The sequence below is a fragment of the Musa acuminata genome, chromosome BXJ1-6, assembly GCF_036884655.1.
Source record: "Musa acuminata AAA Group cultivar baxijiao chromosome BXJ1-6, Cavendish_Baxijiao_AAA, whole genome shotgun sequence".
Lineage (NCBI taxonomy): Eukaryota > Viridiplantae > Streptophyta > Magnoliopsida > Zingiberales > Musaceae > Musa > Musa acuminata.
In genome coordinates, this window is record NC_088332.1 from 16073633 (window position 1) to 16094692 (window position 21060).

At 42.1% G+C, this 21060-nt stretch overlaps 1 protein-coding gene across 1 annotated transcript; it reads left to right on the top strand.

Annotated features, from left to right (window-relative positions):
- Positions 1-9562: 9562 nt before the first annotated feature.
- On the top strand, positions 9563-19819 carry LOC135676506 (asparagine--tRNA ligase, cytoplasmic 3-like). The gene is made up of 6 exons (XM_065187768.1): positions 9563-10082; positions 17439-18029; positions 18239-18486; positions 18568-18697; positions 18853-18911; positions 19435-19819. Exons 1-6 carry the CDS (start codon positions 9624-9626, stop codon positions 19616-19618), a joined length of 1671 nt encoding a protein of 556 aa, XP_065043840.1. The 5' UTR covers positions 9563-9623; the 3' UTR covers positions 19619-19819.
- The last annotated feature ends 1241 nt before the right edge of the window (positions 19820-21060 follow it).

The following is a 21060-nucleotide window of genomic DNA, read 5'->3' on the forward strand; positions in this document are numbered from 1 at the left end:
CTTGCTGAGATGCAACTCGGACATTGGACTGGCCGCGAGGCGTGACTCGAGCATTGGACTGGCCACGAGACGTGGCTCGGGCATTAGATTGGCCGAGATGTGACTCGAACATTGGACTGGCCGCGAGGCATGGCTTGGGCATTGGACTAGTCAAGATGCGACTCGGTCATTGGACTGGCCTTGATGTAACTTAAAAATTGGACTAGTTGAGATGTGACTCGGACATTTGACTGGTCGCAAGGCGTGGCTCGGGCATGGACTGGTCAAGATGTGACTCGGACATTGGACTGTCCAAGATGCGACTCAGACATTGGACTGGCCGCGAGGTGTGGCTCGGGCATTGGACTGGCCCAGATTTGACTCTCACATTGGACTAGCCAAGATGCGACTCAGACATTGGACTAGTCGCAAGATGTGGCTCGGGCATTGGACTGGCCGAGATGCGACTCGAACATTGGACTGGCCGAGATGTGACTCGGACATTGGATTGGTCGAGATGCGACACGAAAATTGGGCTGGCCGCGAGGCGTGGCTCGAGCATTGGACTAGCCAAGATGTGACTCGTACATTGGACTGGCTGGGAGGAGTGTCTTGGGTATTAGACTGGCCGAGATGTGACTCGGACATTGGACTGACCGAGATTCAACTCAAACATTGCACTGGCGGCGAGGCATGGCCGCAAGGCGTAGCTCAAGCATTGGATTGGCCAAGATGTGACTCGGACATTGGACTGGCCACAAGGCATGGCTTGGGCATTGGACTAGTCGAGATGCGACTCGGTCATTGGACTGGTCGAGAGGTGACTCGAACATTGGACTGGCCGCGAGGTGTGGCTCGGGCATTGGACTGGCTGCGAGGCGTGGCTCGGGCATTGAACTGGCCGAGATGTGACTCAGACATTGGACTGGCCGAGATGTGACTTGGACATTGGACTGGCCGAGAGGTGACTCAGACATTGGAATAGCCACGAGGCGTGGCTCGGGCATTGGACTGGCCGTGAGGCATGGCTCGGGTATTAGACTGGCCGAGATGTAACTTGGACATTGGATTGACCGAGATGCGACTCGAACTTTGGAATAGCCATGAGGCATGGCTCAGGCATTTGATTGGCCGCGAGACGTGGTTCGAGCATTGGACTGGCCGCGAGGTGTGGCTCGGGCATTAGACTAGCCGAGATGTGACTCGGACATTGGAATGGCCGAGATGCGACTCGGACATTGGACTGGCCGCGAGGCCTGGCTCGGGCATTGGACTGCCCGAGATGTTACTCGAACATTGGACTGGCTATAAGGCATAGCTCGGGCATTGGACTGGCCGAGATGTAACTTGGACATTGGATTGGCCGCGAGGCATGGGGCTCGGGCATTGGACATGTAGTGATGTGACTTGGTCATTGGATTGGCCACGAGGCATAGCTTGGGCATTGGACTGACCGAGATGTGACTCGGACATTAGACTGGCTACGAGATGTGACTCGGACATTGGACTAGCTGAGATGTGACTTGAACATTGGACTGGCCGAGATGCGACTAGGAAATTTGACTAGTCGCGAGGCGTGGCTCGGGCATTGGACTGGCTGAGATGTGACTCGGACATTGGACCGACCGAGATGTGACTTGGTCATTGGACTGGTCGAGATGCAACTCGGACATTGGATTGGCCGCAAGACATGGCTTGGGCATTGGACTGGCCGAGATATGACTCAAACACTAGACCAGCCAAGATGTGACTTGGTCATTGGACTGGCCGAGATGTAACTCGGACATTGGACTAGTCGCGAGGCATGGCTCGGGCATTGGACTGGCCACGAGACGTGGCTCGAGCATTGGACTGGCCGATATGTGACTTGAATATCGGACTGGCCGCGATGTCACGGACAAACTTCGAAACAGGATGTTTGATGTAATGCTTATGTATGTCCATGCCTTTTGGTATGTTCATGTTTTGCATAGCATGTAAAGGGACAGCCGAAGGCTTAATAGTCCCATTTTAGTTAGGTTTGGTGGCCGCTTTAGGCTTTTATAAATAAAGGTTGTATCATGTGGACACTTGTAAGAGATTTTCGATCTGTAATGGACCATTTTGATCCTTTGTTGTGCAACTGTTCAGAGCTTGTAAAGTCTGTTTGTAATTTGCATTATCGATGAAGTGTTTCCTAGAATGTTTGCTTGTGGATCCCGAGTGAGGCGTTCTCTCTAACCCGTTTTCTCTTTTGTAGGTCCTAAGGGACCATGGGAGGCTTCGGGGAGGCTGACCTTTACGGATGGACATGCAAGGGTGCCGCACGACTTAGGCAAAACCAACTAAGTCCGTGACAGATAGTATCATAGTGAGACAATCACTCATAGAAACACTTAGCATGCAAACGTGGGGGGCCTAGCGTGGCTGCGATGAGGGCAATCAGCACATGCGTGACCGTTTAGGGGAAAACGGGCATGGAGATATAGGGAAAAAGGAGTCGCTCGGAGGAGCGGGCATCTGAGATTGGCATTCAGAGGAATGGCCAACCCTTTGCGCAAGATGCACCATGAGAACAAGCAAACTTGGAAGAATACGGAGCACATAAAGGTTGGGATGGCTGAGTTTGAGCTACGGCTCAACGTTGACAACTATACTTGATGGTGCTCAAGGCAAGCAAGGCACTTGGTAAAGGATGAGACTATGCAAGGTGAAATGAGTTGCTCGGCGACCGAAAGAGTTGTGCAAAGCTCACAAAGGTGAGAGGTATTGCTAACTTAAAGAATTCAGTACTCATGCATGGGCTTGTATGCGGATGAGGGAATGTTCGCGGCCATCCTAAGGCGACCAAAACTCGGTGCCATGGAGTATTAAAACTTTCTCTTCGGCATGTGAAGGATACGTCCGTAGGAGGCAGAAGTGTGCAGTGAGTTCAGCATGTTGCTAGGCCTTGAGTGGTGTAGAGGGGGGTGTATTGACGTGGAGTCACAATCTAGCAAGTGCTTTTGCAGGAGGCAAAACAATGCACAATTTGTTCAGCAAATCGGAGTAGTCCAAGGGGATGGTGGTCTCCGAAACGAAGAGAGATGTTGCTCCAATGGGATAGATATCTAGGAGGGATAAGTCCTGGCTCTCTAGAGGGAGAATCATGTGTAATTGACCGCACATGTTGAGAAGGAGTACCTCAACAAACAACTCCACGAAGCTCAATGGACCGAGCAAGCGGCTATGAGTCATTGCATGAACTCGCTTGAGAGAATGCGTTGGTGGATGTATTGCGAGATCAAGTGGGGAAGTGACCCAAAGCAACACAAATGAAGGCATATTTGGAGTTGATATAGAGATCGGACTCAAGGGAGGGATGACCCGTGGAATGGTGGGCGCGAGAGCCACCATCAACTCAATGCAAAAACGAGGAGCAGAGCAACTTGGGTGTAACTTGGCGAAGTACACAAGCCGCATGAAGGGAGCCAGCATAGAAGATGGAACATGGAACGGAGGCACAATGCTTTCCTTTGATAGAGGTTAAGGACATGAACTCTTGCAGAGGCAAGAGCAGGATCATGTTGTTCCATGGGTCCTTTATTCTGACGGAGCGGACTCATCTTGCATGGTGCCAAAGACGGAGGGAGCTTCTGGGCACATGCACCTTATCTCGGAGAAGCATTGGATGGAGGAACTAAGGCGACTCAACTTGCGGAGGTGAAGTTGGGTTCAGAAGGCCTTGGCATGGGGCAAGAGGATGCGGAATTGGTGTACAGCTTCTGGGCACATGTACTCTTGAAGAATATGCCATAGTGTTGCCATTCAAGTTGCCATGAAGGAAGTGGTGTGCAACGGAGATTGTGCTGGTAGGGGCAGAGGCCCAAGATCCAAACACTGGTGCACTAATTGCAGTGAAGTCGGGGGACTTCGAGAGCTACTATGTGACAGACTGTCCTAGAGCGGTGCTTCATCTAGGTGTGACCCAAGAGTGGGTGAATAAATGTCGATTGCCAAAGGAGCAAACAAAATCAAAGGTGGAAGAGACCCTGCAATGTATTGGCAGAGGCCACACATGGAGGGATCACAATTCGAGTTGATCCCACAAGGATCAGAATGCAATAGAGGTGTCACCAGGAGGTGACATGGTGCAACGGATCGTGGTGGAATAGTTCGTGGCAATACGATACACATAAATGTGTCCCGTGAGGGACTAGATCATACGGAGGTATGATCGAGAGCTACTGGAAGCTCCACTTTGGTGAACAACACGATGGCAAGAAGGGCTATGGATTCAAGGAGTGAAGGCCATGGTACCGCAGAGGTGGGTCTTCCGTGCGTGCATCGAATTTCGCATCAGATGAAAGCCTTGGTCATCAGCATATGGGGGTTGTGTTCCACTAAGGAAAAAGTTCAAATGCAAGTACCAGTGAGTCCCATGGGAGGGACTTAATCATACAGAGGTATGATCAAAGCAACTGGAGAGTTGGATTGCTCTAGAGCTCAAATTCGCTTGAGGGAGCCCAGCAAGTCAGAGGACAAGGTCGAGTAAGTGAACGTTGCTACCAAGGAAGCTAAGGAGAACAGAATCGGTGCAAACCCTACAACGTGATGGTAGAGGCCATGCATGAGAGTTGTAATATGTCTTTCCATCGACAAAAAGGGAGCTGCTTGGAGAACATAGAGGTGTTGAAGCAGAGGGTCGAAAGGGGCGAAGAAAAGGGATGAAGATGCGAGGCGATGGATAGTAGGGCCATGGGCATGACGGCGCTATGGTCAACGAGCTTCTCATCAAGATAGTTGAAAGTGAAGGACTTTAGGTCAAGCAAGAGTGCACGACTAAGGAACAAAGCAGGCAGTACGCGGTATTATACCTTTGCTACTTAGTGGAGTAGGTGGCAGGGTTGATGGAGAAGATGGTACAATCCTAGGGGTGACCAAATCTATTAGAGAATTACTCCAAGTTGGGGTGAAAACTTCCTGCATTCCAGAAGTTCGATGGCATTGAGAAGGTGAATCACAGTAACTAACTCAACGCAAGGAGTGCAAAATACTTCAAGTGCTTTAGAAGTGTGAGCAAAGAGCAAGCGAAGGCCAGTAACCAGCTCGATGCATGGAGCACAACCTCGAGGAGGCTGGCGAAGTTGAGTAACCTTTGCCTTCTCAACTCTTAAGAGAATGGGCGAAACCGAGTACCCCAATTCTCTTATCTACCCAACAGAGGAGCTCTATACAGGTTCAAAGACCTTTTGAAGATATGGAAGACAATAGTTATCAAATCCTCACCAACGGTGATCAGTGCTACTAAGAGTAGATTATCCGCTTCATTTCCTAATGAAATGTTAATCAAAAGCCAAAGTGATATGAACCTACTTGGAAGTGACAACTAAGTGAAAGAAGAGTCAATGGGCAAATTTTATGGAGGAATGATCCAAAACTTCATAAGTTTACGAAACGATGCTCGTTAAAGCTCCAACAAGCATCCACCCAGTTCAAGTAGCATGAGGCATTTGAGAGACTGGCGCATAATAAGAATGGTCTTTTCCTTCATCTGGAGGATCCACATGAACCAATAAGGATCAACACAACTCAGCCAACCCCATACTAGAGTCAGAGTCATTTGGCGAGTTGAAGCAGCATGGCGGATCAAAAGGTTTGACTACTCAAAAACAGCAGTAGAGAGAAGTTGGGAGCCAAGAGGCGCATTGCAACTGGAGCAGAAGATTGAAGACTCAGCAAAGGCAAGGAGTTGTAGTGTTCACAAAAGCTTCGACGTAGATATCGAAGGAATAAGTGGGGGAGAATGTTACGGACAAACTTAGAAACAGGATGTTTGATGTAGTGCTTATGTATGTCTATATCTTTTGGTATGTTCATGCTTTGCACAGCATATAGAGGGATGGCTGAAAACTTAATAGTCTCATTTTAGTTGGGTTTAGTGGCCGCTTTAAGCTTGTAAATAAAGGTTGTGTCATGTGGACACTTGTGAGAGATTTTTGATCTGGGACCATTTTGACCCTTTGTTGTGTAATTGTTCAGAGCTTGTAAAGTCTGTTTATAATTTGCATTGTCTATGAAGTGTTTCCTAGAATGTTTGCTTGTGGATCCCAAGTGAGGCGTTCTCTCTAACCCATTTTCTCTTTCGTAGGTCCTAAGGGACCATGAGACGCTTCGGAGAGACTGACCTTTGTGGATGGACATGCAAGGGTGTTGCACGACTTAGGCAAAATTAGCTAAGTCCGTGACAGCGAGGTATGGCTCGAGCATTGGACTGGTCGAGATGTGACTTGGTCATTGGACTAGTCGAGATGCAACTTGGACATTAGACTGGCCGCGAGTAGTGGCTCGGGCATTAGACTGGCCGTGAGGCATGGCTCGGGCATTGGACTGGCTAAGATGTGACTCAGACATTGGACTGGCCGTAAAGCGTGGCTCGGGCATTGGATTGGCCGCGAGGCATGGCTCGGGCATTGGACTAGTCGTGAGGTTTGGCCGACGTGCACCCTTGAGGCATTATTTGGCCAAGGTGCATCACTCGGGCATTGCTTGGCCAAGGTGCACAACTCATGTACTATTTGACCAAGGTGCACCAATAAGGCACTTGTTTGGCCGTGGTGCTTCACTTAGGCATTATTTAGGGTATCCGAAGTGTCATATAGGGCTATCTGGGCCCGAAATGTTGTGACATGCTCCGCTAGGTCGAAGCTACCGTGGCCACGACATGTTAGTAACCTTTCCGCGAGGCATGACTCGGGCATTGGATTGGCCGAGATGTGACTTGAACATTGGACTGGCTAAGATGTGACTCGGACATTGGACTGGCCGCAAGGTGTGGCTTGGGCATTAGACTGGCCGACATGTGACTCGGACATTGGACTGGCTGAGATGCGACTCGGACATTGGATTAACCGCGAGAAATGGCTCGGGCATTGGATTGGCTGTGAGGTGTGGCTTGGACATTGGATTGGTTGTAAGGCGTGGCTCGGGCATTGGACTGGTTGAGATGTAACTCGGACATTGGACTGGCCGAGATGCGACTCAGACATTGGACTGGCTGTGAGGCATGGCTCGGGCATTGGACTAACCGCAAGGCCTGACTCGGGCATTAGACTGGTCGGGATATGACTCGGACATTGGACTGGTCGAGATGCGACTCGGACATTGGACTGGCCACTAAGCGTGGCTTAGGCATTGGACTAGCCAAGTCACATCCCGACCAGTCCAATGTCCGAGTCGCACAAGGATGAATCACAATGCTTCCGCTTTCCTATGTTGTAATAGTTAAGTGTACGGAGCCGTACTCTTGCTGATTAAATAGGGTGTTTTCGTACTTCCATTTTCGATTTTTGCGAAAAGGCATCTCTTTCATTTTTTTTTATTTTCAAAAGTGTCCCTAAATCGAAAATTGCCTAATTTGAAAATACTAACTGTACTATTTCCGTCCAGTGTTTTGGATTAAAATAATATTTTTTATCATTATAATAAAAATACTATAAAACTTACTTTCAAACACTATAAATTAGCTAAATAAAATCAAAATATACTAAAAATTATTCGATATATATTATAATTTAAATAATTATTTATAATAGTTTAGTAATAATATAGCTCAAATAAAAAAAATTAACTTTTATATGTCTTGATCATCATAATAAAAATAATTTATAATACTATAAATGATTAAAATGAACCCTTAAACTCAACCAAATAACCTAATATTGTAAAACCTACTTGAAAATACTATAAATAATTCAGATTGATTTCTAACTTCAGTCAAATCAACTATAAGTTTAAAAAATATAATATTATAATTATTTTTGAACAATGATAACCAAAGAGATATGATATCACTTATAATTTTTTAATAGTTTTATAGTGTTTTCGATACTTCAGTAAAATAAATAAATATTATTAAAAATTACTATAACGAGCCAAATAAAAACACAGTTCAAAACAGTAAAAAAAGTGACAATATGAGTTGGTGAGGGATACTTTACATATTTTCTCAATTAGAGGGCAACGTATAGAAAAAAACAAAAGAAGTACATTCTAGAAAAGATTGAAAAAGATGATCTTATTTAAAAAGAATTATTTATATAAATATATTTGAGCATTTTACATAGAAAAGCTCTCTCGATTAGGCTTTTATCAAAATGATACTCACATAATTAGCTTTCACCTTAGCTTTTGACCGTTGTCGTCACCCTCGATCACCATCACATTTATCGCCCTTTGCTTCTATCACAAGCGACATCACTTATTGCCTATTTCCTCTCCTCTCTTTTCCTTTCTTCTCCTCTTCCTTTGTCTTTTACTGTCTTAGCCATGGCCTCCCCATAACAGATGCATTACTATAGCTATGGCTATTCACACTGTCCTACTCTATGTGTTGTCCCTTGCCTTCTTTTTCTTACTCTCTCCTTGTCCTCCCCTACGTGCTCATTCCACTCTATCATCATTAGATAGCCCCTTTGCCCCTTCTTTTTCAACTCTAAAGTTATCATTGTCGTCACCAAAATAAAGCCTCTCATCATCATTGCTATCACTAAGAAGGTTGTTGTCATTGACATTGGAGTTGCACTTAAGCCATCGTTCTCTACTCATGCCTCCACAAAAATAGGTGGCTTTGCTGAGAGAGGGGGCAACCCTCGCAAGTCGTTGAGTCAGCTACACTACCCATATGGCATGAGATGTTACAGAAGGGATGAGGCTAAAAAGAATGGAGGAGATTCGACAAGTGGCATCGCTCATAGTGGGAGTAGGGGGTGACAACGATGACGACTAGAGTGATAATGATTATGGTGACTAGAAAAGATACAAGAGTGTTATTTTTATCAAAATAACGAAAGAGACCCATGGGTGAAAATTAATTAGGAGGCATCATTTGGTAAAGGCCTAACATTGGAAGTTCTTTTTTTTTTTTTGGTAAAATACCTAATATATTTTTTAGATAATTTTAATTATAATATTCCATCCCTTTGTTTTGAGTGCCATGACTCCTTGACCCAAAAATCTGGTATTGTAAAAGGAGGGTGCATGATTCAATGATCTGAAAGACCAAGGCAAATTCCATTGCTAAGTTTCATCCCCCCTCATGATGAAAGCCCATGCAATATTATAGATCAATATTAAATATACCATTTTAGTTTGAGTTTGTTTATTTTGTCACAGTGGATTTACTATTATTAATTTACAGTTAATCACTAAAATTCTGAAGATTGTAACTAACATTAGTTAGTCGTACCCATTTCAACGAATACACTGATGTCATGGGATTGACGTTGGGCCGGTTGACCATCGGCGTAGTCAACGACTATTCGCATGGAAGGCGCCTGATTTGCTCATTGCGTCGCTTCGACCAATGACGAGCGTCGACGAGGCGTGGCCAACCACGATTAGTAGGGCGCTGCAACGTGGAATCGAATATAATTCCATATTAAACATCCCAAAACTCACGTAACCAAAATACTTCTCTCCTATCACACGCGGGGAGCGGGGTTGAAGCGGGGTCCACTAATTGTGTGGTTGGAACTGGAGTTCGGTACTCCCACATCTACCCTAATGTCGAACACGCCGTCTCGAGACTATATAAGAAACCCTAAACGAAGTCGAGGCGAGAAACACGCCACCCCATTTCGAGTGCCTTCGACGCCGCCGGCACTGCCAACCCCCTGACCCAGGAGATGGAGGCGAAGGACGTCTCCTCCGCTGGCGATGACGCAGCCCTGGAGCCCTCGCGCCCGCGGACTTTCATCAAGGACATCGTCCGCGGTGCGACGGAGGAGCTGGTGGGTCGGAAGGTGGTGGTTGGGGGATGGGTGAAGACGGGGAGGGAGCAGGGGAAGGGCTCGTTCGCTTTCCTCGAGCTCAACGATGGCTCCTGCCTCGCCAATCTCCAGGTGATCGTAGACGCCGCCGTGCACCCGCTAACGCAGCTCGTGCCCACGGGGACGTGCGTGCTCGTGGAGGGGGAACTCAAGAAGCCGCCCGAAGGGGCGAAGCAGAGCGTTGAGCTCAAGGTGGAAAGCGTCCTCGAGGTCGGGACCGTGGATCCTGCCAAGTATCCTCTTCCTAAGACGAGGAAGGGGCTCACCCTCGAGTTCCTTCGCGATTTCGGTCACCTCAGAGCGCGCACCAACACGGTACTCATTCGCCACTTTCTTCTCCGGGAACTTTATTATTTATGATTTGTTTGTATCTTAAAAATATTGGTGATTATTCACTTGCAAATATTGTTCTTGCATAATCTGAAGCTTCTTATTTGAACAAGAGAGCAACCCATTGTAAATCATGAGGAGCAGAACGATCAATGTGTATTGCCTAGTTCAGTTTGTTTCCTATCAGTGACTATAAATCGTAGCATAGTACTTATTCTCTGACTAGGGATCATATGTGTACCATAAATTAGGTTCCTTTATTATCTATATATAGCCCTCTCTTATTTTCAATTTACATCGTCCACATGCGCTTATAAACATGGTCCTGATAGTGTACATAAAGGTGTTTATTCTTTTCTTGCCTTGCCTTCTTTGGGTCTATTCTTATTTGGTGTCAGTCGAAGGTTGCACATTGCATGAATTCTTTAGTATTATTATTGTTATTAGTTTGTTTAAAATTTTTGATCATAGACCTGATGTCTCATCCAGTATGAAGTGATGATGTTTACCTTGACATTGAAGATGTTGAATCAATGCCTTGTCACGGATAAAATTGTAAACAGAGTGTTCGATGTAATACTTGTGTATATCCGTATCTTTCAGTTTTATTCATTCTTTACACAACATATAGAGCGCTTGAAGTAGACTTGACAATCTCATTTTGGTTGGCTTTTGTGGTCGTTTAAGGCTTAAACATAGGTTATGTGTAGTTGTCCATAAGAGGTTCTGATGAGGTTGACCATTTGCGGACAGACTTAGATAAAACCAATTAAGTTTGTGATAACATGATATTTTTGCTTATTTGATGCCCTCTCAACTCTTATTATAAGGATGACAATCCAAATAATCACTAGTGTACATGAGTTCGAAGCTTACCTCATTGCTTTGTTATATTTGGATTCTCAAATGCATTTTTGGGATCTCTTCATAATTCGTCGTTGAGCTCCTGAACACTAAATGAGGAACAAGAAATCCCCATATGCAAGGTTTGTCTTTTTATCACCAAGAAGTTTTTCCTTTGCTGTTAAGCATACAGGTATGTTAATCAATCATTTTTGCAAAGAAATGTTTTCACTTAGGTATATATCTGATTGAAGTACCAATAAGTTAATATAGAGGCATCATCTTGTGTGCAATTTCTTAAATATGAAATATCTTTAACTTTCAACATTATGTTACATGGCTGTGCTGGGAAAGAAGCTCATTTCTTTGCATTATTGGTGGTCAAGAGCCTACATCCCTTAAACTTTTGCAACTCTTGAGTCTTGTCAAGGTGCTTGAGTTGATAAAAGTTTTGCGAGTCTTATGTCTTGGCAAAGAGTTATAAGTTTCCTGTCATATTGACACGTCTTCGATTGCAAACCCTGCATAATACCCAATGGGAGTGGTAAATGTGATGAACCTAATGGCAATGACAAAGATGTAGATGAAAACATGACATGATTATTGTTGAATTGTTTGCTTAATTAAACTTCTCTATGGCTCCACACCTTTTCTAATTGTTTAGGTATCTTTCATTTCACTAATAAAATTTAAGCACATGGGGATATAGCAAAATGTATAGACGCAATTGGGTAATATGTTTATGTTAATCTTTTTTTTTTACAATGTCTGTATGTTCATGAAGTCAGTGGACCGTTTTGATAGCTTGCTCTAGAGCAGGAGACTTAAATATTCAGTTTAGTTTTTTTTCTGAAGGTCCAACACGACATTTATAAGGCTGCAAGACCAGCACATGAAGTTGAAGTCCCACAAGGGTTTTTACATGATCATAATTATCCACGTGTTTATGATTAGCTGGTGTTAGAACCCTTGCAGATTCTAAACTTGGGATTGATCTCTTTAGGGGATCGGCCTCCTGGGAACTCTATAGGGGTTCCTCCGTCCAAGTTGCTGCTCAAAGGCTGTAGAAAAGATTCATCTATTGCCTAAGAAAAGAGAAGGAATACATGGCTATTTATAGGGCTTCTAAATCCTAAATCCTAATAGGACTCTTACTTAAGACTCTTACTTCTATAGGACTCCTACTCAAGACTTCTATTCCCTTACAACTCCTAATTCTTCTCTAAGAAAAAACCTCCTACATGAATGCCCCTCTCAATTAGGACTCTCATAGCTAGAGTCCTAACAGAATGTCCCTCTCAATTAGGACTCTCTTGGCTAGAGTCCTAACAGTTTTACATATGTCTCTCTCAATTAGGACTCTCCAAGCTAGAGTCCTAACAGACCCACCCTCTTCAAATCAGCCTTGTCCTCGAGGCTGATGATTCGTGAATTCTAGGAATTTGATCTTCAAGTCGTCATAGTTTTCCCAAGTGGCATCTTCTATTGGTAGGTTCGCCCACTGTATTAGCACTTCATTAGTGGGTCGTCGTCGTCGAGTCACGATCCGTCGATCAATAATGACACTTGGTTGGGTCTGGAGTTCTCTTTGGGTAGTCATATTTGGTGGGTGGCTTTGGGCTGTCTCCAAGCACCTATTTAAAACTTCCGTTTGGCTATTGGTTTGTGGGTGATATGTCGTACTCTTTTTCAATTTAGTACCCTGCATATGGAATAACTTTGTCCAAAATCTGCTCTTGAAGATGCAAGTAGAATTTGTCACAAACACAATGCGTCCCTTATAGCATAATTCTTTTGAGTCCCGATTGTAATGAGCCACGGAGCTTGGTGCTTCCTCTAATTTTTTTTGTATCTTACTGGTCTCCGAATCTTCCTGCCATTCCATCTTAATATCCTCAAGGAAGTCGCTGGTTGGAAGTAAAACGACCGAAAATTCAGCTTGCTCAGGTAGCTGCGAAAGCGCATCTGCAACAACATTCTCTTTCCACCTTTTGTAATTTATTTCATAATCAAATCCAAGAAGTTTTGTTACCCATTTTTTGCTGCTCGGGGGAAGAGATCTTCTGCTCCAAGAGATATTTTAGGCTTTTATGGTCGGTCTTGATTTGAAAGTATCGTCTAATCAAGTACGATCTCCACCTCGTTGCTGCGTGCACAATGGCGAGCATCTCCTTATCATATGTTAACATGTTTTGATAGGGGGGAGACAATGTCTTGCTAATGTATGTGAGTGGTTGACCATCTTGCATGAGAACGTCTCCCATTCTGTCTCTAGATGCATCGGCCTTAATGACGAATGGTCGGTTGAAATTTGGTAGCACTAGCATCGGCGTCGTCGTTATGGCTGCCTTAAGTTTGTCGAAGGCAGTGGAGGCTCTGTTCGACCATTGGAAGATATCTTTTTCCAGTAAGGAAGTAAGTGGTGCACTGATCTTTCCATAGTTTTTCACGAACTTACGGTAGTAGCCTGTTAAACCCAAAAAGCCATGTAGCAATTTTATGTTCCTCGGGGTAGGCCAGTTTTGCATTGCTTCAATTTTGAAGGGGTCCACCGTCACACCTTCCTCTAATATGATATGCTCAAGATATTTCATCTTTTGTTGAAGAAAGTAAAAATTCGTAGTGGCCGTTGTGTGTTCGAAAGGCGGTTTTCGGTATGACTTCTTCATACACTCGTATTTGATAATACTCGGATCGAAGGTCCAGCTTTGTGAAGATTTGTGGTCCCTTTCATCTAGCAATTCATCTGCTATTGGAATAAGGTATTTGTTCTTGATGGTTATGCCATTGAGAGCTCGGTAATCAACGCATATTCGTCATGTTCCGTCCTTGTGTACAAGTAGCATCGGTGAAAAGTAGAGGTTGCAACTTGGCCGAATAACTCCTGTTTCAAGCATCTCTTTTAAAATCCTTTATATTTCATCATTCTGGAGATGTGGATACCGATATGGCTAAGTATTTGCTGGAGATTTGACTGGAAAAATCATTATACAATGATCATGCCGACGAGTAAGATGTAGGTTGTGCGGCTCATTAAATATATCTGAAAATTCAGCAAGCAAAGGAAATAGTTTTGGAACTTCAAATTCTATTGGCTCTCCTTTAATTTGCTGCTCAAGTTGTACCAAAAAGCCCTTACATGCTTTATGCAAAACCTTCTCCATTTGTTGTGTGCAAATCATCGTTACGTCGCCCTCACGTTTCCCATGCAGTATCACCTGTTTCTCCTTACTGTAAAATTTTATAAATAGTTGCATAAAATTTCAAGATATATCACTTAATGTCATCAACCCTTTAATTCTGAGTGTGGCCTCATGATCATCAAGAGGGAGGAGGACGAAATCTGCAATTATCTCTTGGTTCTGCAACAACAGTTTCACCTGCGGGCACCTATGAACACACTTCAAAATCCGTCCGTTGGTGACCTTAACGATAAACCTGCTGCAATTCTCAATAGGTAAGTTCATATAGACAGCAACCTTACTGTTTAGGAAGTTATTAGTGCTGCCCGTGTCGATGAGAACAGTGATCGGTTGTTGTTTGAGAAGGCCTCCAACTTTCATCGTTTGTGGGATTGAGTAGCCAACTAGTTTATGTACCGTAACTTTGGTCGGTTGTGGCTCTTCTTCTGCATCTTCTTCTTCATGTTCAAGGCTCTCTTTTGGATGTTCAATGACCTCTTCTTCTATCGGTTCAATCATAAGAAGTCTCCCTTTACTACAGCGATGCTCACGGCTCCACGGCTCATCACAATGCCAACATAACCCCTTCGCATATCGCTCCCGAAGCTCTTCTCTTGTTAACCTATTTGGTGTAGGGACTTGGTTGAAAGTGGGGGGGCTAAGGGCTTCAATATTACTGGTTGAGGAGCGACCCTAGTCCTCCGAGCTTCATGGTTCAATTGCTCCTCTTGATGTCGTGCAAAAGAGATGGTTGCCATAAGCGTATACGGTTGTCGCGCTTTAACTTCTCCTCGGATATCCGGCTTTAAGCCCTTAATGAAGGTTCTTAATAGCTGTTTTTGAGACCAATCATGAGTTTGATTAGATAACCTTTCAAACCTGGTTTGGTACTCCTGAATGGTAGAGGTTTGTCGGATCTTTGCTAGTTGTCCGTCAATATTCGCGTAATCGGTTGGTCTGAAGCGGATCAGCAGTCCTTCTTTGAATTGTCGCCATGAAAGGACTCCATAAGTATGTTCAAACCAGTTAAACCACTGTATATCATCCCCTTCAAGATATATAGCTGCAATTTTCACCATAGATGCATCCGCGATTTTATGGTACCGAAAATATCGCTCCGCGCGCGAGATCCAACCAATTGGGTCTCCTTCTTCCCATCTAGGGAAGTCCACTCTCATGCATGGATAGTTAGGGTTGGTCATAGAGCTTCCCCTCTCTTGGAAGTCATATCTTTGGGCTTGGTGTGATTGGGCAAAGCTCTCTCCTTGACATGTTTTCTTCGGGCTTAGTGGTCGGTCCAATCTGAGTTCGGTAAAGAGCGTCCTAATCAGGTTAAAGGCATGTATAGGTTGAGAGAAGTGATGGTCGAAAGGGTTGGTGTATTGGTGGATGTAGGCTGCGGTTTAGGCTTGTTTTGTGGCTATTTTGGGTGCAGTTTGAGGGTGTGGTTTGGTAGAGTTTTAGGGCTGTGGATGAAAGTTTTGGATCTGTGGTAGATGGTAGCAAAGGTTTGACAGAAATAAGTGGAAGTTGCAGCAAGTATGTGCTGTCTTGTAAGAGCAGAATTGTCGTCGAAGAAACAACGGTTTCTCGACGTAATTTCCACCAAAAACTTGAGAATTGCGGAGAAAATTGATAGCAAAATCACAGTTTATATGACAGCAAGGATATCTAATTTAATCAAGAAAATTTTGGCAGTATAACAGCAAGGAAATTGGTGCAAGTTGCGATAGCAGAATTCTCGTCGAGAAATTTCAGCGGGTTACGATGAAAATTTGCAACAACACAAAATCATTTTTTTGAGATGAATTTCTTTATAGATCAATCTTAGATGGAAGCCAAGATGATATATGAAGTGTATAAGAAATTTCATTAAAAAAAGATTGCCAATAGATGGGTTAAGGCAATAATATGCCGCTGAAATTTTCTGCAGCACAGATTTTTAAGTATAGCAGATTGGATGTAAAAGATCAGTAGTTTATATTGAGAATTTTTTGATAAAACCAAAGGTAAATCAACTGTTAGGAAGTGTCAAAGCTATCATAAAAATTTCGTAGAGATTTGGATAGAAACAATATAGTATCAAGATCAAACAAACAGTGCTATGCGGCTGAAATTTTATAGTGCAGATTTTCAAGTATAGCAGATTAGACGTAAAAGATCAATGGTTTATATTGAGAATTTTTTGAAAAAACCAAAGGGAAATCTGCTGTTAGGAAGTTTCGAAGATGTCATAAAAAGTTTATAGAAATTTGGATAAAAAAAGCACAGTAGCAAGATCAAACAGATGGTACTATGCGATTGGAATTCTGTAATGTATTTTTCGTCGTAGAGATGAAAACTTTGTGACGAAAGGTTTATGCAGCAATATAGGAACAGTTTTTTTTTTTTTTTTTTTTCGAATAAGGATAACTAAATTGCAGCAGCAGCAAGGTAGGAAACCAGAACCTGTTGCAATTCACGAGGAGATCAAAGGATGATCCGCGGTGGTGGAGATGATGGCGGAATTCGGCGACGATCTTTTAAGCAATTGTGGGAATTGCTTTGGGCGGTTGTGGAGGGTTGATGGATGACAGTGGAAGGGCAGCGAGATGCCAAGAACGTTGCTCTGATACCAGGTGTTAGAACTCTTGCAGATTCTAAACTTGGGATTGATCTCTTTAGGGGATCGGCCTCCTTGGAACTCTATAGGGGTTCCTCCCTCCAAGTTGCTGCTCAAAGGCTGCAGAAAAGATTCATCTATTGTCTAAGAAAAGAGAAGGAATACATGGCTATTTATAGGGCTTCTAAACCCTAAATCCTAATAGGACTCCTACTTAAGACTCTTATTTCTATAGGACTCCTACTCAAGACTCTTATTCCCTTATAACTCCTAATTCTTCTCTAAGAAAAAACCTCCTACATGAATGCCCCTCTCAATTAGGACTTTTAGCTAGAGTCCTAACAGAATGTCCCTCTCAATTAGGACTCTCTTGGCTAGAGTCCTAACAGTTTTACATATGTCTCTCTCAATTAGGACTCTCCAAGCTAGAGTCCTAACAGCTGGATGATGGTTGCAACAAATTTATGTATTTTCCACAATAGACCATATACTACTGGTTGACAAGTTGATGTGCTGTACAGTTATTTCAGTAAACTAGGAAATATATTCTTCTATCAACACTGCACTTATGCACTAATTATGGTGGATGATCATATGTTGCATGTAGGTTATTTCATTGTTTGCCTACCTGATCTAGCTGTGTCTTCATGTTTTTGTTGTTTTGCTTTTTTCATTATTATGAGGAACTTTTTATTGATTTATAAAGGTTTGCAGATATCAGCTGTTGCTAGAATCAGAGATGAACTGGCTTATGCAACCCACACATTCTTCAGGAAAAATGGATTTCGTTATGTGCATACTCCTATAATCACTACTAGTGATTGTGAGGGTGCTGGTGAAATGTTTCAAGTTACTACACTTTTTAGTAAAGCAGAAAAGGAAGAGAAAGAGTTAAAGCAGAGCCCTCGACCATCAGAAACTGACATCGAAGCTGCTAAGCTTCTTGTCAAGGAGAAAGGAGAGACAGTCTCACAGCTAAAATCATCAAAAGCAAGCGAGGAAGAGATCAGCGCTTCGGTTTCTGAACTCATCAAGGCAAAAGAAAGTCTATCGCGACTGGAAGAAAGGTTTAAGTTGAAAGCTGGGATTCCTCAGAAAGATGGGAAGATTGATTATGCTGGTGATTTTTTTGGGCGACAAGCTTTCCTCACTGTATCTGGTCAGCTTCAGGTCGAGACCTATGCTTGTGCCCTGGGTAACGTTTACACATTTGGACCAACATTTCGAGCAGAAAATTCGCACACGTCACGGCATTTAGCGGAATTTTGGATGGTTGAGCCAGAGATAGCATTCGCAAATTTGGAGGTACTGCATGTGGATATAGTTGTTTCATTTGTTGAAGTGTCTTCTTTACCTAGTACTCTATGCAATAATATTTTGAATTTGGCTATTATCTGTTTTATCTATTTATTTATTGTTTTATGTTCTGAATTTTTTGACATGATGTTTCTTTTGTCTATATCCTAGTCTTGTATATGATCTCTGTAGATAATTTTATTGGCTATGCATTGTAGGATGACATGAAGTATGCGGAAAGTTACGTGAAATTTCTCTGCCAATGGTTACTGGACAACTGTATTGAAGATATGGAATTTCTGAAGACTTTTGATAACGCAGCTATAGAGCGTCTTAAGCTTGTTTCATCATCGCCGTTTGAGCGTATTTCATATACGAAGGCTGTGCAGCTTCTAAAGAATGTCACAGACAAGGAGTTTGAAAATGAGGTAGAATGGGGAATTGATTTAGCATCAGAGCATGAAAGGTATGTGAAACGCATGTATAAGTACTTTTCTGACTATTTTCTTGGAAACCTCACAGTATGATGGTCTGTTGGACTGTCAAGGTACTTAACGGAGGTGTTATTTAAGAAGCCTGTGATTGTATACAATTATCCCAAAGAAATAAAAGCATTTTATATGAAGCTCAATGATGACCAAAAGACAGTAGCAGCTATGGATGTGCTTGTGCCTAAGGTATGCCTTTATGTTTTTGGTAATGTGTTTTCACTTGTCTATTTCTTTTGAGAGATAAGCTTAGGTTTGTCTCTGTGGTCCAGCAACAAACACAGATATTTGAATTACTACAAATAGTACATTTTAACAGATTATGTCACTTCTTTATGTTTTAGGTTGGTGAGCTGATTGGTGGAAGCCAAAGGGAGGAGAGGTTAGATGTGCTTATAAAAAGGTATACAAATATTTGTCTACTTGTCATGATTGTGTTGCTTTCTAGACCTTTTATTATCAACTTGAATATAATATGCACGCAATTCTTCTACCACCTTTTCTCCTTCTAGAGGCTGATCAGGCAAAACACCTACTGGCTACATTAACACATTTGTATGCACATCTGATGCAAGCAATATTTGCATTTGTCTGCAAGAAAAAGAACGTCAAATTTCCTGGCTGTTCCTGGACTTAAGAGGCATGCTACATGTGTTCCAGAGAACAGGAAAATTATTTCACATACCGGTTCCCTTCTAAATTCAGTTCCATTTTACTTCCGTCACAATCTTGAATTCTTTGTAACCTAGATGTAGAAATTACTGTATGTTGCCAAAATTGTGGATAATTAACATTTTTGACAAATTGAAGCTAATTGGCTTTTTTCCTCTCAATTTATTTTCAGAATATAAGTGATACTTTGTGCTAGGATAATCTAGGTCGGTAGAGATCATTCTAATTCTCTTGTTTCCTGCCTGCTTTTGCAGAATTACAGAGTCAGGGTTGCCGCTTGAGCCATATGAATGGTACCTAGACCTCCGTCGCTTTGGTACCGTCAAGCACAGCGGATTCGGACTCGGTTTCGAGCGGATGATTCTTTTTGCTACTGGCATGGAGAATATCAAAGATGTGATCCCTTTTCCAAGATACCCAGGGAGGGCGGACCTCTGATTCAAAAATCTTGTTTTTCATAGCATGCAAATACATTGTCATACAGTGCATGTCAATCTGCAAAATCTTGACCTTTCACTATGCCTAGGAAGTGTGAGATTTTTATAGCCAATCCAATTAAAGTATGGATGACTTTGTTTTTTATTATTCGAGACAGAGTGAAGTATATATTTTATCTGCAAATTTATTGGTTCGCCATCACTAACTGTTACGGCCAGTAGTCTAAGATATTGCCATTGATGCTAAATACTTTTGTGTTTTATTGTTAGATGAATAACTGAAGAAAATAGCTACTGATGCTTTTCTGCGTTCTTACTCTTTACTATCCTAATAATCAAAGAAGATATACATAATGCTCCACCAGGCTTTTCAGCAATACAAGGTTCTGGAGAGGGCTTTATGTTCTTCCAACTATAAAGGTGATGTTTTCATCACTTGAACCCAAAATCATATTGCATATGATGTTTCATTGCCATTAAGAATTGATGCAATAAATTAAACTAAACCAAAATAATAATAATAATAAACTCATGATATAAAATAATAAATTAAAATATTTTATAAACCATAAACTCTATAATCCAAGTTCTTATTTTTATATAATCTTAAATATATACAAATATTCAAAATTTTCTTGTTAAAAAATAAAAAAAAGTTTAAAATTATTTTGGAAGACATAAAAATGTACAATCCAAGTCAAAAAATGTATATTTTTTCAATATGTTTTGTTAATTTTATGATCATTTTAGTGTTTTGAAATATTATATGTCAGTATATTGTCCTAAAAATTGTTTCAAAATATAAATATCTACAATCTATGCTGGTATGAATTTTAAATCATCTAGCAAATTTTTTTAAAAAAATGTGTTAAAATGTAGATGTATCTAATTAAAAACTTTGAAACCGACTCAAATTTATTTAACTAAATATGAATCAAACCAAACCCAGCAATGGAAAAAAAATAATAAATAAAAATAAAAAAGGATCGAAAAAGGCCTCCATGCCTTTTTAGTAGTAAAATTGAAAAAAAAATAAAAAAAATCTCTACTTGAATAAAATTAAAAACAGAGCATTCTTAAGGAAAAGAAAACAAAAAAAACAGCATGTCCTTTTTCAGAGGTCCCCACTTGGAAGCACCAGAGACTCTCCCCCACATCAATATGATCATCAACTTGGTCCTTACCATATACTATTTATAGATGATATCATTTATTCCTTCGTATTGAAAATATAATATTGATAGATGAGTTCTACGGTCCATTAATAATGTTTTTCCATGAGTAGTAACGATCTACGCATATTACTGTCAACTAAATCATAAACAATCTCTTTCTCTCTCATCTCATTCCATCCCATTTTGTGTTCTTTGATGAATGATAAATTATTTGAACAGCGGTTTGAACGAAGATTAGTGAAAGATAAAATAAATGCATTTAATGTGT